Source organism: Numida meleagris, chromosome 2, assembly GCF_002078875.1.
Source record: "Numida meleagris isolate 19003 breed g44 Domestic line chromosome 2, NumMel1.0, whole genome shotgun sequence".
NCBI lineage: Eukaryota > Metazoa > Chordata > Aves > Galliformes > Numididae > Numida > Numida meleagris.
The window spans coordinates 49,092,272-49,111,986 of NC_034410.1; the positions used below are offsets into that span (position 1 = coordinate 49,092,272).

The window sequence follows — 19,715 nt, forward strand, 5'->3', positions numbered from 1 at the left end:
TACTGCAGAAGCAAAAGCTTTTTATAGCTGAAACCATTAGAAACAAAAAAAGTAAAAAAAAAAATCCAACAACTGATGTTAGATACAAGGGTAAAACAAATACTGCAAATAATAAAGCAGCATGAAGAGATTTTGCCCAGCAGCAACTGGATATAAAGATGCAGCTCCGGGTCCTCAGCTATCAAAGACAAGGAACAGATTGAGCATCCCCAGAACAGAGTGGTGCCTGCTCCAGGCAGATACATCAGCAGTGAACCACTCCTTCTTAACATTGCTCACAGCACTTGTAAAGCAGGTAGGGAACCTGCATTAGTAGGGGGGTTGGACTCGATGATCTCTTGAGGTCCCTCCCAACCCCTGCAACTGTGTGATTCCATGATCTTTCAGGCAGGCAGTATGTTCAGAAGGCCTGCTTATGTTCACAGATAAGATTGAGATTTGTTGTTCCTACAGACACTTATCAAAAATCACATTCATGGAGGATCGATCACCTTGAACCACTTAAAACCTTAACAAAACAAATGTCTGTACCTGCTACACTCTGATGCCAGCTATCAGCTCAGTATGCATCTGTTTTACAAGTTGCGTTCCCTGGAAAATAAGAGTATTTCCACTGATTTCTTATAGCTTGGTGTACTTGAACAGCTCTTGATACGAGAGCAATTTCAGCCTGGAAACATCTCAAGTAAGGATGTCTTGAACAGGAATGAGAACAAAACTGGTGGAGCCTTTCAAAAGAAAAAGCATACAACAAGAAGTTCCAAAATTATACAGTAAATAAACTTTATTTCATCTCAGCTCCTGTCAGATTAGTGCTGTCAACAGTCACAGATCAGCATATGATACAGTTATGTATTAACTATTTACAATTTACAGTAATGTAGTTTTTTTCCAGAAAATATAAGTACAAAAGCTAGGAGTAAACAAATGAGGTACTGCAATTTGGATTTATTGTAGGCAAAAGCATATAGGAAGTGACCTTTAGCAAACAATCAGAAGATCAAATTGGTAGAGGAGTAGTCAAACAAGAGTGCCCAGTTCATCCTAAAGTCACCTCAACTGCTATCCATCCAAAAATGTATTGCACAATTCATTCAAAAATAAAAAAATAAATAGAAGAGACAAACCATTTAGTTCAGCTCTTAAAAAACACCCAGTGAAACCTGTATAGAGATACAGTAGTGGGCAATTCCTTCCTAGGATAGTCTTTTCTCTCCTTTAAAAAAATAACCTTTAACACAAAATAGAAGAGAGTGTTCAATAGAAGAGAAAAAAGACTCATCCCCAGATAACCCCTGATTAGCGTTTCTTGTCAAGGCAGTTTTAACTATATTCATGGTCCAAAGGTGGTGCTGAGCTTTGGTTCTTGCTGTTCCATTTGTGACCTTGAATAATAGCTTTTCTTCTCGCCCCCTGTCAAGGGGCAACAACAGAGATACGAACGTATTTCTAAGCAGCATCGTTATGAGACATTCTCACTGCGATTTCTTCAGGATGGTCGTAGCCATGACTGGAAGAATAGAAAGTTAAAAGAAATGAATAGATGTTACATTATTAAGAGCAACTCAGAAGCACTCAATATTAATAATGACATTATTATTAATTGATAGAAATAGGAGATGCAAGAATTTCAGATTAAGTCAAATGACCACATTATTAAGCAATTTTGATTAAGTAATTCCATTCTGATATTATCACAACAGTTGGAAAAGCTGATTAAAAAAAAAAACAAAAAGACCTGTAACAGAATAGTCAGAAGTATCACTGGAAATAGTTAAGTCTACCACATTGTTGCATTTCAAACCACTGAAAGACTCAAGACAATAGTTGTCCTCTCTGCATAAGGCCTGTCATCCAAACTGGAGCCAAGTCAAATTTGGGGGCTAGCAAAAATGTCATTACTTCCACAACGAAGCCAAAAATCACCTTAATTTCTAAGTTTTATGCACAACAGAAAATTATTCCTTTTGCTAGCTAGCTACTAATACAAGTCGTAAAAATATTTGAGGTAAACTAAACAACTACAATCTGATAATGAGGGCTGCAAAGCTTCCATGCCTACTGGCTTAAGCTATGAAGCTGTAACAGGCATTTGCTAGCAATAAAGCCAAAAAAATTGGGCCCTCCCGTGACAGCCACCAAAGTAGGCTGAGAATGCATGAAGCTTTTACACCAGCATTACAGACATCACAGCAAGAATTTAAGTTTCAAACGTGCTTTCTGCAATAATGTTGTAAAAAGCTTTGTTCTATCATTACTAACAATTCAATTATTTTCAACAGAAGGCTAGAGAAAATAGTTGCTGATTTTGTCAAGAAGTGATCAAGGCATAGTCCAAAAGCTATTGCATTTTGAGTGCAATAAAGTGCATTTGCTATTGTATTCAAAGTGAAAGGTTTAAAAGATCACAAAATAAAAATAAAGTGGAGACCATGAATGTTAGCTAAGAGGTTTTTTTTTTTTTCTCTTCAAAACAAATGTTGTAGGCTGTATTGGTAAGAGAAAAAGATAGGTCATCAGCTGCACTGTGGGGTCTGGCAATGGAAAGCCTGGTCCATTTTGGGTTAAGGGGTACAGGCCAGGAACATGTGCTGAGCCAGGCACTGTGTTTCAGCCACTAGTCAGTGACTGCTTCTGCAGTCATTGATTCATGCACTGAATCAATTTCTGGCAACTGTGCAGAGCTTTTCCATTGCAAAGGATGAAGAAGAAAGTTATGCTGACCATATCCTACAGAACTCATCTGAGGAGTTTATTAAATATCATGCTCTAATGATAATTTTAGGCAATGCAAAAAGCATTACCAGTGCACTTGCATGTTCTGCTCCTCTATCAACAACTACTCTTTCACGTTACTTGTTTAGCTAGGTTAGTCAAATGCAAACTTTACCTTCTGATCTAAGCCATCTTTTGCTTTTCTGTAACACTACAAAAAGTGTTCCACTTTCTTCATAAAAATAACTTAATAAAACCTGGAAAACTGCAGAGTAAACTGAAAGCACAAAGCTCCCCAAACTGTCCTCCCTAATCTTGGTGCTCTACATTCTCTTGACACAAAGCCAAGGTTCTGATTCAGAAAGGTACTAACATTTAAATGCCATCACACTCCAATCATTCTACAGAGGATATTTCATTAAGTTTTTTTCCAAATAACATATTCTCATATTTGTAATATGTACAAAATTCATTTCAGACAGTGCAGTCATGTTCATAACTGACTTATCTATTTGCTTATTCAAAAAACAAAAAGGAGATCAGAAAATGAATAAAATCAAGTACAATAAAATTCAATATTACATACCATTTGATTTTAAATAGATTTTTCTCCTATAACTGAGATTTCTGCAGCTCAATCAACATTTCAAGTTGTTCTTGTATCTCAGAAAGATTGATTTTGAATTCATATTTACCATAGTCAAACTTAGATTTGTAATGTAAGAATAAGACAAAGTTTATCATACACTTACATAACAATGTTTCAAAATGTTTTTAATTAACAAAAGCAGGCAAGAGGGGAAAAAAAGCAGAAGAACGATTAACATCATACTACAGGTTTTTATTTCCAGACAAAACAAGTACATATTAGGCTTCACTCACCCACATGCTAACTAAGCACAGACTGATGGAATATTCAGAAGATACCACTGCGAGGTGAGGCAAACTACAAAGCCAGGAAGAAAAGAGCTTATTGGACTATGTGGTAATAGTGTAGGTAAGAACACTGTGAGCATCTACTGATTACAGATGAGATTGTTACAGTTAGATCACGATAAGTAGGTAGCAAAAAACATAGTGCAGGAGATACACTGGTCTAGCATATGCTTATTTATTAAGGAATCTGCTAAAAGTTTAAGTAGAAACCTCTCAAGTATATTCCCACTGTTTAAGGCAGACTCAGATGCTTAAAGGACAGATACTCACAGGCACTTCCTAATATGCACATTTATTCCTTTTCAGTAGCACAGTTAATTGACAATTTACACATTAAAATTAGTTTTAAACCTTTTGGCTATAAATTAACATACAAAACCAACTAAGCTTTATGTTAAAAATGCACATTTATATTATAAGTTTATAATGTTATTACTCGTGAGATCTAAATGCTGGACATTTTCAAATACTGGTATCATCCTGGTATTGTGTGGAGAAACACGATAATAATGTTAGTTCATGTCAGCAAACAAACAAAACCCAAGCATATCTCTTAACAGAATAATTTATGACTCCTCCACTTGTTTCAGTCTTGAACAGAATTACAGAAGATTCACAATAAATATTAATTTGTTCGGTAAACAAATGCCACTTTGAAATTGAAGACACAAATGACTATGCCTTTCATTTGCTGTATGTACAGCATGTCCTAATATTTGACTTTGTTAGATGTCTTTTTTCATCTCTTTGTGTACTTGGAAAGGACAAAAAATGACAGGCTAAATCTGAGCCAAGAAACACTGCTACATGAAACCCAAGAAGTTTCTCATTAGGACATCAACTTTGAATTTTGATGTCCTTAACAGTCAAAGCACTTGCAGCCCGGAAAAAAGGTTCACTGTATGACTAGCCAAAATTTAGTCCCAAGTACCAAAACTTGTTGGATTAACATAAAAGTTTTCTTTAGTATCAGAATTTGTTAACAGCTCTTTTGGGAAGACCAAGATTCAAATACCAAAAAGCACAGCGAACTGAAATACAAGGTCCAACTCTAACCTCACTTCTGACCAACTCAAAATGTTCCTAAAAGTATTAGTAGAGTGTAAAAAAAAAAAAAAAAAAAAAAAGGAAGTCAGCTTTCCAACTGAAGACTCTTTCTTAGACCTTAGGAAGGCCATAATTATTGCTTTATTTATAACTTATAATTTGTCATATTATTTTGGAAGCAAGAGTAGTGCGAATAACTTGAAATAATACGGCAGAGATGAGAAAGTGGTTTAAATAAAAGCTTTCTGAGAACAAAAATAGGATGATTGGGACGCACAAGACATTAGTGTTATACTTCTATCAGCATTCACACAATTTTAAAAGTATATTAAGTATTTAAGATTGCAAGGCTCACAAGGCTACAAAGTCTACAGAAAAATGTTGAAATATCAAACACTTTCCTCATCTGATACTTCAAGCTGATGAAATGATGGAAACTTTTTTTATTAAATTCATTTCAAGCGTTCAACAGGATTTTTATGCTGATGTAGTAGCATTATGAGAAGTGCAACTACAGGTGAAAACATTCAAAAATTGATTTTGTTTCTGGAAGTGTTCAGTATATAAAAAAGGCAAGTGAGAAAGAGAGAACACAGCTCTTTTTCCCACTTAAATATTGTCTAAATAATTGTCTAAGTATTGTACTGCCTAAATATTGTACTCAGCTGATCCACAAAGAGAAGGATCGCAATATTGACTTCAGATACAACATAGGCAAAACTATTACTGCAGTTTTTGTCTTAATAAAAAGTAACTCCACTATATAAAGCAGTGAGAGTAATACCAAGTAAATGTTTATGCTCATATACTCTTCATCGGTTTTGGCCCTGCTTCTCAAACCCCAATTCAGCTCTTCAGTAAATACCAAGTAGTAATATATTTAAAATGGAAAGACAAACAAACAAAAAACAAACAAAACCCATCATCACATACATTCCAAAACCACCAGGATTGAAGCTGGTACAGTTCCACTCTATCTCTCAAAAAATTTAGTGGTAAAAATAAAAAATAACATACAAATAATAATAAAAAAAAATCAGGCAGTATTTAATTATCTACAATTAAAAGGAATCATTCTCTATTCAATGTTCCACCAATTTTACTCTGTAATGCATGTATCTATGCAGATTGATTGTTATCACTTTATTTCCTCCCCCACAGTTGTTCAAGGTCAAATTTTGCTGTTGTATTACTCAGCACCACTGACAACAATTTAGTACTGCAGCAAATATTTAAAATTCTTATTTTTCATTTGTCCTTACTGAGAGTTAACCTGACATATTTTGATGCTTCTCTAGTACAAAAACAAAAAACTGAACATTTATTCTTGATGTATTCTTATTAGGATACTGACACAAAACTCCATGTATATATTCCACTACTATTGCACAAATCCAAGGTGAGTGAGCTAATGAGTGTTCTATTCTACGAGCAAACGTTGTTCTTGTTTTTGTCAGATATTATACTCCAGGGCTGAAAAAACCCCTCTCTTCCTCCATTTTTTTTTCATAAATAGCCATGAATCCACAGAAACTTCTGAATTTAAATAACACAAATATTCTCTCAGTTAACTTTTTGGTAAGAAAATTAACCTCAGAATAGTAGCTTTCACGAATGTGGATTAGCCAGAAATTCTGGTTAAGAAAATATGCTTGGTTTTCTTCTCATTTTTGCTATAAACTCAAACCTACTGCCAGAATTTGACATTCCACCAAAGGGAAAGAGGTGGAGCAAAGGAGTTCTCTTGAACGAAGAAAGTGTGAGAGAGATCAAAGAAAGTTTCCAATTTGTTATTCTTGCAGCATCATCTCTTGCATGAACTTAGCTTATTGGTACAACTTACCAATGGTCGTGCATCTTCTCGTTCTAGTATCTTCTGGGTCTGATCAGCTGGGAACTTCAGCACTGTTGTTATAACCTTGGCCATTGTCTGAAAAGAAACAGATCATCTATAATTATTATCATGTGACCTAACATGCTTTGTAACATTTTAAAATACGCTTCACTTGAGAATACTGGGTGTTATTTTTAGTAATGTCACCAAAAAGCACATTGAAAGGAGTTAAAAAATAACCACCAGTTTCATGTTGTATTTGCACAGCATGATACATTACGTAAAATACATGGAAACCAAGACGAGTCTTCATTTCACATTGTCACAAACTGCAGCTACTGTATTACGATGTAAGCTCTGTAGTATCCAAGTCCATTAATGAAGACAGCACACTTGCAAATCCTGCTCCTACTACATTTAATGTTAATGCAGCCTTTCTGAAAAGCTCATTTGAGACACGTGGCACCTGAAAGAGTCTTTATGAATTCACCTATATTCATATCACCCAAATATTTAGTAAAGAAACATAAAGAAATGAAACACCAGGAAAGATCCAAATGTGAGATGTAGAACTGCAGTTATCAAAATATTGTTAGCAGGTACACAGTAGCTCATAGTTAAATAGCAAAACATTTACACAACCTCAGATGGAACGTGTAAGAATGTCAAACCTTCGTGCAAAGCAAGCGATTATTTCCCTTTTAAAAACAGACTAGTGGGAATAAAAAATTCCAAAAGGCACAGAACATGGTTCTGGTGACTTTCACAATTAAGGTCAAAGAAAGAACTGCAGGGCAGCTCAAACAGAATGTGATTGCTACAGAAGCAGTAGTTGTTGCTCTTCAAGAATGTGGATGAGATAAGATTGCTGCTCTTAAAGTCCACTGTTTATTACCAGCCTCACATGTGGAATGAAGAGGGAGACTGTAGCAACAAAACAGCCGCAGGTCAAAAATGACCCAGCTAAAAGTGAGAGGTAAAGCCCTAATTCGCAGCAACTGCTTCTGTCTATAATTAATTAGGGATAAATATTGAATAAAACAAGTCCTGTTGAAACCTTTCTATTAAAAAAGCTTCATTTTAACATATTGGTAGCTCCCATAATTAAAAAGAGTTGGTAGCGCAGTTCCCAGATACAAAAAGGAACATTCCCAGTGCAACAAACAGACCCTGTGCTTCTCTCATCTCTTTTGCCAAAACCCTGACCACAATCATCTGGGACTAAAAGATTAGAAAGTACTGAGTTTAGAATCTATGCAAACTGTTTATGATTGATCTACCAAGAAAGCCATCTCTTGACAATTTTCCACAGGACACAATGGCATGCAAATGTTAACAAAAAATCTACAAACACTGCAAATACTCCTCCATGAAGGCAGAGATATCATGTGCCAACTTAAACAGAGGCTAGAATCTTCTTTCCTGAATAAGTGTGTTTTGTAATTCATCGCTCTCAGTGACTTGAAATTTTCAATGTTATTGGGGCTACTATGGAGATTCTGAAGCAGAAGAACTCAGTGCTATTCACAGTTGTGAGATTAGTTCACTAACAGCCTACGTCACTCAAAAGAACAAAACAGTAACTGTGAACATACACTGATGTTCCTGTGTGTGCATCCCTGTACCTCCTTACTGACAGACTTGCAGCTCTCACAAATGTAATAACCAGTCCTATTTTAAGAGATGCCAGCTTGCGTTTCTTTCCGAGGTCAATATATGCAGTTACGTGATCTCTGTAAATAATGTTTTCACAGTGACACCGTTCACTTTGAGAGCTGCAAGTCAAAGCCAAACCCTTCAAAAACCATGCAGGAGTTTTACAGAAATATCCCTTGTCATTCTGCAATGCACAAAAGCATGGCCAGGTGCCAGAAAAAGATTTGTATGAATTTATCATCTCTGATATGTATGCTAGAGAGCAGCAAAGCCTGAAGTAAGTCTGACAGAACACAATTCCATACTATTCCATTCTCTCATGTATCTAGGCGATGGAAACACATTTATCAAACACATACAACATTCAGACTGACTTTCTGACCTCAGAACAGACTCTAAACGGCATAAAGAAGTTAAAAGGAGAAACATCTGCCAAAACGGTCCTCCAGGACTTCTGTAAGACTTAAGATTAAGTGTGCAGTACAGCTGGACAGTTCAGCTGTTCACGTGCTTGTGGAAAATGCAGTTTTATTGAACCTAATTATGTATGCTATGCATCTCAGAGTTCAGATATTCTGAACAAGGTATACACTTAAAGTTGGTGATCTCATTTCATAAACTGAGCCAAGAAAAAACGAAAGGAAAAAAAAATTAAAGAACTGCAGGGGAAGACAAACACCCCCCCGCAAATACAAATGTGTACATTGGTGAAACAGTTTACAAAGATTGTGAAAGGCTGCAGATTACAAGGGTTAAACATCATAGTCATAATTCCTGAGTCTTAGCTACTGAACCACTATCAACCCTCATCATTTCTCCTAGCTTTCCAGCACTTCTGCACAACTGATGCATTCATTCATCCCTCCACTTAATACAATACCAGAACTGTTTACCAGGCTGCATAAATGGCAAACTGTTCAGGACAGTTTGCACAGCTTCTATTGAACTGCTTTCACTGAAGAGCGCATCATGCCCTCAGAGATGTCTAATTCCACTGCAGAACTACCTTGGAGACACAGAGTGTTTTTTGTACTCTAAAAGGAGATCCTGCTCAGAGGAGGGCCACTAGAATGGTCTGGGGAATAGACTATATATCTTGTAGAAGAAAAACAGAAAAAAATGCCTTACCTGGTCCAGGAAAAAAAAAAGCTAAGAGGGTACACCTGTACCAAAGAGGTTAATCTCAGGACAGATCTTTTAACTCAATTAAGGTGTTGGGAATAAGAACTGTATATTAATATGCAGCCTAAATGCATTCATAAAGTATTAAATGGATCACAGCAATCACATCACCATTTATTATGGATCCCCAACCAGTGTAGCAGGAAGAAACCAAGCTATAGTTGAGTAAACTTAAGGTATGAGATACAACCCCGAGAGCAGAAGCTAAGCTCAGCATCTTCCAGTCACATATCCAGTGGTTGAAAAGCAGCACATCAGATCAGCTTGAAAGTACTACTTGAAGCAAAAGTGAAGAAACCACCAAAATACCTTCACATTTGAACTACCAAATATGTTAGCCTTCATTGCATTTTAGTTTTTCATTAACAAATGCCCGTATAGCTACAACCTTGATCAGCTAATAACAGCAACAGACAATACCAGAAAACTTTCCTTTTTTGCAATATATTAGAACACTGATCCTCAAATAAAAATTGCTAAGATGTTATTAGATTAATACGAACATACGATAGAGAGAAATACAATCACATTCAATTTAAGTAAGTTTATCATTCATTACCTATCTAAATCTGATTTCCCAAAGCTAATAGCTGTAGTGCTTTGAAAATTGTTTATTATGCTTCTTTATTTGAATTAAATTCACTTCCTCTTTCACATATATCAATTTTAAAACAATGCCTTCACAAGTTATTACAGGAACTCAATGTCTATCTTTTCTGATATAGTTTTTCCCCAATACTCATCCGTTTTCAGGAGCCTGTGTGCAGGAAATGTTGTAATGGCATCTTCTAATTAAACTGAGTGTAATCTCCAGGGCAAATACATAAACAAATATATGTATCTTTTAATCAAAGCAACTGAAGGAATGACAGAATGCTTGCTACCTGCATCAACAATATACACTAGTCATCCATTACGGTCTCAAAGGTTGGGTGAAGTTGGAACCTAAGTTGGAACATGACTGACAAAGTTTTTGTTGTTGTTGTTTTTTTTAAGCATTTTCTCATGCTTAAGTCTTTCACAATTCAAAAGCATAAGATCCAGTAATGTACGTATTTTTCTTTAATGATTTCAATCAGATGCTATTAAGCTAAGGTAAGAGAGCCATCCAATGAGCCACAGGCCTAAGAACAGAAGCTAACTAACAATTCTGGTTTTTTTTGGATCCAGGATTTATAGTTTTTAACAAAAAGGGAGTTAATAGCAAATTAAGGAAAGGGATAAAAAGAAAGAGGAATCCTGTAAGGAGAAGAAGTCCTGTGTAGACCATGTTTTATTACATAAGGAGCACAACGAGAACAAACCCAATTAACAAAGAAACCTACATAAAACCTTTTTACTTAATAGCAGTCCAAGCTGAAAGCAGCAAAAAGAATGGAAGAACTCCAGGGAAGAAAAAAAATATATTCATCCACATAACATTTATCATCCAAGAAAAATGTTTGTGTTATGACATACCTCCTTTGAACCTGGTCAATCTCTTAGCATCAGTATTGTTACAAGCTAGTAAAATTCCTACATGTGATATCATTCCTAAGCTTGTCAGCATACAAGGAGCCTACTGTGCAGCTTTTCTCTGCTTTTAAAAGTAAGTTAATACTATCTAAAGAAGGTACAGAGATTTGGGAGCCTAATAAAAGATCTTTAAGGAACAATTTAAAAAAAAAATATTTCACCATCTTCAGAGCTAGTAACAAGGTAATATTTAATACAACTGTTACTTAATCGTATTTGGACCAAGATAACATCACAAGAGTAGTTTGCTAATACAGTGCATATCAGCTTTCGAAGTCCAGTAAGCTTGACTGACAGCAAAATTTCTGCTGGTAAAACCAGACCTACCTGTAGAGGTATTTGTCTCCATAAGTACCTTGGTGAGGGATGTGACAATCCCTCCCCCTTTCCAGTCCAGTGTTCTCTCCTTTCAGTTCTCCATGTTTTATCTCAGTGTTCCCAAGAAGTTTATAAAGACATGGACCAGGCCTCTTTGTAAAAAAGCCCTGAAAGTCTGTTGAATCTTTTTACAATAATAGACAATATGTGATAAATCACCAACATCATGGCACTTCAGATCTGTACAGCAAGGAAGCTAAACTTTGTTCTAACCCACGTCACATCACTGTATACAACTCTCCATACCTTTGTCTCACGACCCATCATATATTCAAAGAGCACTTTCCTCAAGTATTCAAACTCAGTAGGCTCTCCAAAGAGAGAAACATCAGTATGATGAAGATTTCCATCTGTGTAAACAAAAATAAGTATATTTATACTGAGAGTAACTCATAAGAATGTAAGTTACTCATAGTCAGAAAGTGACTGGAACAAAATGTAATCAACTAAGAAACACTGGAGTAGTGCCCATAATTATGCCAGATGCCTAAAACCTACTTAGAGCAATTTCCTGAAGCTTAAAATAGAATGGATCAGTACATTTAATAAAAAATCCTCAACAATGTACTACCGATGAAACTTTGTTTTTAAATGAAAATTCATGCATCTTTTCTTTTTAACGCATACCAGATAGACTTAAAACCTATTTCTTTAGATTCTGCTGTTTTTCTTGACTATGAGTTGATTCCAGTTTTGTATCAGTGCATCTGAAATCAGAAATTATAGCAATTTAGCTTTCAGAGTAAGTGCAAAAAAGATAAATTGATATAACAGATTCTGAATTTATAACAGTTAAAATACAGGAAAAGTAGATGTAAAAAAAATGAGATAACTACAAGTGTTAATATTTTTTCCGGTGAAATGTGTTTTATTTGTATTAACTATAGGGTTATCAAGGAATGGTGAACAACTGTAGTATGAGATCAAGACAGAAACTTCAGCTGCCTTACAGACTAGGCATAAGACAGGAGATACAGGATACATACAAGGAAACAAAAAAGGAGTACAAAGTTAAAAAAAGAAAAAAAAGAAAAAGGCATTCATGAACATGATAGGCAGTAGTATACCAAACTATGTCTATAATCAAGTTTTGCAAAGACAGCAGTGAAGGATAACTTTTGTGAGGAATACTTATGGAGAATAAACTAATAGCTTAGCTTATTCTTACCAAGCTGAAGATGGAAGATAGAAAGATGTATACTTTAACGTAAGCCCAGCATCACAGGCCAATGGCAAACTACATTAGGTGTTTAGATTAGATATCAGACTAATTTGGACATAAGTCTTGAGAATAAGTGGACTTATGATAGAGAAGAAATGGTCCACAGAGAGAGGTTAAAAATAATAACGAAATTACTTGCTTGAAGTAACTCTGCAAAACAACTTTTTAAAGGAGTATTCTCAATAAATATGGTCAGAGCAAGAAAAGTAATAGTGCAGTAATCAAGATGTCAGAGCAGGTTTTCTTGCAAAGGACCTTTAGTTATAAGAATAGCAAGAGTCCTGACATGAAACACAAGAAAGACTTGTGAAGTGTAATAATTGCATAGTTAAGATTTTTAAACAGTCATAAAGCATGTATTTAGTTAGGTAGGGGATAATTCCCCTCCACCCTATTTTTACTGGAACTGTCTATATCACTCTCCCCAAAGATACAGAACTGATACAGAATGCTGATTCAGAGCTGTTTCACTCGTAAGACATCAAACAAAAATGCTACGTGATTTGCATAAAAACACAATGAAAGCGTTTCGAAAAAAGATTCTCTGAATGAAAGCATATCTTTTAAACAAACTTACGTGATGAAAATTACGTGCATACCTCTGTACGGTGTTCCAACTGATGTGACATACATTTTCTTCTCGTAACTTTTCAGTCTGTCTTCCAGTACGTGAATCTAAACACAGAACAGTCAAGAGTGGAACTGTTAAAGGTAAGTTGGAAGTAAGCAGAAGAAGTTTCAGCTAGAAATCATGACATTCTAGTACAGCAAAATATATTTGCCCCTTAATGCGTTATTAACAACTGTGCCTAACTACCTAAGGAAAACTGGGTACACCTGTATATAGACACATGAGAATATCTACATATATACATATTTATATACCCGTATACATGTGATATATACACTATATAAATATACATACATATCACAGAATCACAGAATTGTAGGGGCTGCTAGAGGTTATTGAGTCCAACCCCCCGCCAATGCAGGATCCCTAGACCAGGTTGCACAGGTAGGCGTCCAGGCGGGTCTTGATCGTCTCCAGAGAAGGAGACTCCACACCCTCTCTGAGCAGCCTGTTTCAGTGCTCCGTCACCCTCACCATGAAGAAGTTCTTGTGCACATGTGTGCAGAACTTCCTATGCTTCAGTTTGTGGCCATTTCCCCTTGTCCTATCACCACGCACTGCTGAAAAGTCTGGCCTCATCCCTTTGCCTCCCATATCTTAGATATTTATAAACATTAATCAGATCGCCTCTGAGTCTTCTTTTCTCAAGGATGAGAAAACACAGATATGAAATTATTTACTTATTTTACCTACAACCAGAAGATTTAGTTTAGAAAAAGTGGGGAACCATAATTTCACAGAGGGCATTCATACATTTTTCATTCTGCAAATGTTTTTGATTACCTGCACCATGAACATTTGGTATTTTCATACCCTGGGAACTGAGGAGTATTTTGAAAACATGCACAGATGTATGAGTCAAAACTATTTTACATTTATTAGTATCATACTTCCTCTATGTAGTTGTGCTACATCATCAGTTGGAAAAAAAAAACAACAACCATGTAATATTGCCAATACAAATCAGCAAAAAATGTTTCCCCCTTGTTCAGGCAGCACCCTTACCTGCTCTTTGAACTCCTGCTCTTTCAACTTTGAATCATTGACTAGTGTTGTCTTCTGTGCCAGCTGTGCCTAAAAGAACAGCCACATACAGAAAACTTCAATAAACTGCTGAACATACCTCTTTAATCAACTTCTTTTGTCTTTCAGTTCACACAAATGTATAAGCAGTACTGCTAGTTTCAAAGTGTTGCAACAAAGCATCATCTAGAATGTAAAAAAAAATTCAAAACTTACCTGAAGTTCTGCTATTGTTACCTAGAACAAGAACAACAAAAGTCAGATGAAAATGCAAGTGAGAAAAAAAATACTGAATATATCATTCACTGGAGATAACTTGGGGAAAAGAAAGACTAATAAGTATCATTCATCTCACTCTGATTAATCAAAGATGATAAAAACTGATATGACCAAATCATACATATATGCTTATATACTTATAGCAGCACAAAAAGTCCTTTTTAAAGCTTATTTCTACTGATAAGTATCAAAGTTTATATTTAAATTCTCTCAAGTCTGTAATACAATTATCATGAAGGTAACTTGAAGAACCTAACATTTCCAAATATATAGTATCCCTAACAGTGCTTGCTATCAAAATGAATACTTTTAAAATAAGGTTAATACGAATTTTCTGATCAATGACAACACCATGTATAGTTTTCCTCGTCTCAGTGTAAAAACAAGTAACATTTTTGTCTGTCAAGGAAGAATTCCTCTAACTAGAATGTGTTCTCAGAAAGACAAAAGCACACAGACACTCTTCCTTCAACAAAGAATTCTCTGTCTATCCTTGACGTATTCAAAGGTCTACTTCAGTAATCTTGGGAATTTCAGTTAAAAGAAAAAAGCACATTCAAAATGAACCAATGCAATTTCCTTTCCTTCTTAAAAAAAGAAGAAAAACCTAACAACAATAACAACAACAACAACAAAACACTTAGAAGGCAAAAAATCCCCACCCTACCCCCCCAAAAAAAGGAACAAAAAGGATTTTTTTTTTTTTTTTTTAACATCTCATTAAAAAATGTAGTATCAAATACTGCAGATTAGCACAGGCTCACTTTGGAAGACGATAACATCTAAAAGAATAAAAAAATGTACATGAAGGTGAAGTTTAGAAATAAAATCCAATTAGGTTGCAAGTGTAGAATTTTATGAAGACTAAAACACTTCATAACTAGAGACATAACAGTAATGTTAATGCCAGCTCACATTTTCACTGTTCCAATGGTCCTTTTCTGCCATCCTTTGCTTGTACTCGTTTTGCAACTCCTCTAACTGTGTCTGCAGCTCATGAACTTTCGTTGTCATTTCTTCCTCACGAGCCTTCAAATTATAGGAAGAAATTATTAGTTAAACAATAAATCATCATCTAACCACTCAAAACTTAATGACAGCAGACTGAATGCAAAGACTTATGCCATACAGAGAAACAGTACATCTGAAATTCAGTATAAGGCTTGTGAAAAAAAGCAAGGACCAACCAACCACAGGAGCTTAACAAGATTTGTTTCTATGGTTTCTTTACACACTTCTATTTAAAAACTCTCAAAAACTAGCATAGTTAATTGATTTTCTCTCTCTCTCTCTTTTTTTTTTTTTTTTTTTAACACTAAGAATCTAAATTCCTTCATTTTCTGAACAACTGTCCATTGAAATAAATCAAAACTGCACACACATCACTTAGTCATAGAAGGTAGCCAAAACACCGAAAAGAAACAACTCAAAAAGATGACCGAAACTTCTGTAAGATATGACTTGTACAAACCCCGGAGTAGATGATTTAGAGTTTGAAATTTATTAATAAGAGATCATGTGGGGTTCCAACATGCTATGGAATCCGTGTTTACATTAACTTATTGTCCTATAGAGCATCGGGCATACTCTGAAAATATATAAACTACACACTATTCAGATTAATTACAGTTGCAAACTAAGACTTAAATAATCCACAGAACTTACCCTTATTCACATGGGAATATGCACCTGAAATTACATATTTCAATTTTACCTTAGACAGGCTTAAGATAAACTAGCTGGAGTACATAATTTAATTTTTCTCCAATTATACACATTAGTTTACCTATAGAAAAAAGACATCGCCCTCAAGTTATAGGCTATATTGATTTATAAGTCCATAATTAGGGAGACTTTAATTAAATCCTATGTGATAACAGTGCTTATAAATGATAAGCAGACAGCAGGTAAAGCAAGACAAAGCACCAGCGAACCATTTTATAAAGAAATCATATTAACAGAATGATTTATTCTTGCTAGTCTTTGAGGATACATACTCACATCAAGTTAGTCTAATTTTTAGCATCATTTACCTCATTTAAAATACAAGAAAAAGCCACGAAGTTATTTTGAGCAAACTTCTTTCTTCCAACTGGCATTATTTTTGCTCCACCTCCTTACAATTTATGATTGAGAGAAACCTCTCTGCATAAATTTCTTGATGCAAAGTTTCTCAAACCTGTCATGAGTCAAGTCAGGTATACTTACCTGTTACTACTACTGTATCTTAACATTAAACTGATAAAATCCGTACATCTGTGGATGCACACGTTTCTATTTTCAGTAGAGACCTCAATGAATATAACAACCACCAAATTTAACAAATATTTATTCACTTCTATGATTCTTGCAATTCTTTTTCAGAATTCTCTGTACTGGTGCAGGGATTCTTGTTATTGTTTCGCCAAAGTAACAACAACAAACACTCACAAATACACAGTTACCTAAAAAATAAACATGTGGTCTGTAATTTAGAATATCACACTAATGCTTATTGTACCTTAAACGTCATTGTTCATGCCTCCAATTACAACAAAGTCAAATTTGTAAACTTGCAACACTATGAACTCTACACAGCATGTGTGCTTCTCACATACATACAGACTAAATATATCAGAAAACAGAAAGGAATTATACCTTCGTGATTTCACATCACAGACCTATTCGAGCCTTCACAGTAAGAACTTGAATGGCAACATACTGCATATCCAGGTATGATCTGGAATGAGTATAAATGCTCTAGAATTGTGCAATTTAGATGAATGTCATCAAAAAAATTAACTTCTATTATGCTATTTTTCTGAATTCTGTGATAAAAAGAAAAGAAAGGGGACCCTATTAAAATCCTGCCATATCCACCCAAATTGCCTAATGTTCAAAAATAGAGCAGAATATATAATCTGCCCGCAAATTCAGGACTTTTTATTACGAAGTATTCAGACATAGCCCTTGGGACTGAACATAAACAACGGAAGTTTTCTTACAATTATTACAAATGGTTCTACTCAAGAAACAGTCTTTTTAAAATTATTTGTGCAAGCAGAACTAAAATTTCCAAAATTAAAGTCTGCATCCCAATACAATAACAGCCTAGCACCTAAAAACAATTCAGTCTGTTGTAGTACATTTGCTGTACCTAAACTCCTACTTGACTAGAACAGAAAGCATCCCTGGAGGGTCAAGTATGTTTGATACTGAAGCTGGCTGCTAACTTCTGGTTAGTATGTTATCGGAGCAAGGCTTAGTCTATCTACAAATGTTACAAAGATAGACTGTTCACTTAGAAGTAGAAAATGGAAGTTTTACTTGCAAAGAAAAATTGCATCGTGCATAGAAAAGAACCTTTAAGAACTGTGGCACCAATCCAGATACCGTATGTCATAGAAGGGAGCTATGCTGTGAGGATGCCTCTAACACTGCATTTAAATCCTTTCTAGAAACAACAACAACAAAATCTAGCGGAACTGAAAATTCAACTTGCTTGCATTTGTCATTACGATCTGGAGCACAGAAAAACTGCTGGAGGAATTAAGGACCTATCACAGATCAGAGTTGGGGACAGATTTTTGCTGTTCTTACACATTCAAAATACAGAAAAATATTTTAGTTGGAAACTAGGTCACCACACAAGTAAAGTATAAGTCAATCAGCGAGATTCAAAAGATCTTTGCTAAAATGCATTACAGTTTTCTGTCCAGTTCTGCAATGAAAAAAGAAAGGTTACTATGAAATGTATGCAGTCATATCATTTTTCAGAAAGATACCTCAAGGATTTCTTCATATTTTTTCACAGTTCTTTTCAGATCATCATCTTTTTCTGCAATTTTTTTATACAACTGTGTTGTCTCTATCTGATGATTTTCTATCAGTTCAGATTCTACCTCCTGGGCTTTACCTATAAAAAAAAAAAAAGGAGGCAAAATCAAAAGGCATATCTATTTGGATAAATTAAGTCACAAAATTATTTAAAAAGCTTAAAAAAAAATTGAAGTAGGTATCTATAAATAAAACCCTTCAGGAAAATTTCTTTTTCACCACACCAGTGACAATTACATCACTTGATCCTAATCCATACAAATTTTATTGTTAGCATTCTGGCATCTGGATCATGTTTTTCTGCCTAATGTTGGACCTTCTCTAGAAGTTATGATTACAATCAATATTTACCAACTAATTGCATCTCCTCCTCTATCCAGAGAAGGGATTTGAAACAGCTGCAAATTTTCAGAAATTCCTCACTCTTAGGAGCACTTTCAGTAACTTTGAAGTCAAAAGATACGTTCTTTTCCAACCCCCAACTTACATTATGGTGGCAAAAGATCAACAGTAAGAAAAAAAAAAAAAGGCTGAAATACACTGTACTCTCGTTATAAACACATGACACAGCTATCAGGCATTATGCTCTGCTTGTGCCTGTTAGTGGTAACAGTGAATGAAGCCTATAAGGCTCAGCTGATTCTATTCTGGTGCAGCCTCACCTCAAACACTGTGAGCAGTTTTGGGCATCACAATATAAGAATGTAAATCTATCAGAGAGCATCCATGGGAGGGATATGAGAATGGTGAAAGGTCTAGAGGATGAAGTATATGAGGAGCAACTGAGGTCCCTTGGTTTCCTCAAGTCCGGAGAAGGGGAGGCCTCATGGCATTCCGCATCTTTCTCACAAGGGGAATGGAGGGGCAGTGCTGAGCTCTACTCTCTGGTGACAGAAACAGAGCCTGAGGGAACGGCACGGAGTTGCATCAGGGGAGGGTCAGGTTGGGGGTTAGGAAAAGGTTCTTCACCTGTGGGTGGTGGGCATGGAACAGGCCCCCCAGAGCAGTGATCATGGCCCCAAGCTGTCAGAATTCAAGAAGTGTTTGGACAATGGTCTCAGATGCAGAGTCTGAATTTTGTATGGTCCTTCGTGGAGCCAGGGGTTGGACTCCATGATCCTTGTGGAACCCTGACAACTTAGTATGTTCTATAGTTCCCACGTTTCACTGAAAGGCTTCCTTCAGTGCCATACAATCAACTATGCAGCATTACAGGTCTGCATTGCTGAAGCCAAAGCAATGCTGCAATGGAAATGCTTTCATCTCTAAAAACACTTTTTTTTTGTACATATGAAAAAAAATTTAGTATCGATGGCTATCTCAGGTATTTGTTGCCATGACAAATACAGACACAGTGCCAGCTCAAAGACACTGTCAGCAGGTACAAGAAGAAAAACTACATACATGTTTTCATGTTAACATACATGTGTTACAATTAACATTTACTTGTTTGCTAAGCAGAAGTTTTCCCTGATTTCTCC

At 35.6% G+C, this 19,715-nt stretch overlaps 1 protein-coding gene across 3 annotated transcripts in view; it reads right to left on the reverse strand.

Moving 5' to 3' along the window:
• The window catches only part of GOLGA4 (golgin A4), a 62,302-nt gene continuing 43,345 nt past the window's right edge, over nucleotides 759-19,715 (reverse strand). For 2 of the 3 annotated variants that reach the window (XM_021385842.1, XM_021385844.1), the window contains 9 exons: nucleotides 18,183-18,313; nucleotides 15,334-15,447; nucleotides 14,356-14,376; nucleotides 14,122-14,190; nucleotides 13,085-13,160; nucleotides 11,510-11,613; nucleotides 6,542-6,628; nucleotides 3,598-3,661; nucleotides 759-1,510 (listed from right to left, as the gene is read on the reverse strand). In XM_021385842.1, the coding sequence (XP_021241517.1) occupies nucleotides 3,632-3,661; nucleotides 6,542-6,628; nucleotides 11,510-11,613; nucleotides 13,085-13,160; nucleotides 14,122-14,190; nucleotides 14,356-14,376; nucleotides 15,334-15,447; nucleotides 18,183-18,313 (632 nt within the window). In that variant the 3' untranslated portion in view covers nucleotides 759-1,510; nucleotides 3,598-3,631. The remainder of the gene's footprint in view (nucleotides 1,511-3,597; nucleotides 3,662-6,541; nucleotides 6,629-11,509; nucleotides 11,614-13,084; nucleotides 13,161-14,121; nucleotides 14,191-14,355; nucleotides 14,377-15,333; nucleotides 15,448-18,182; nucleotides 18,314-19,715) is intronic. The other variant, XM_021385843.1, reaches the window with a different exon arrangement.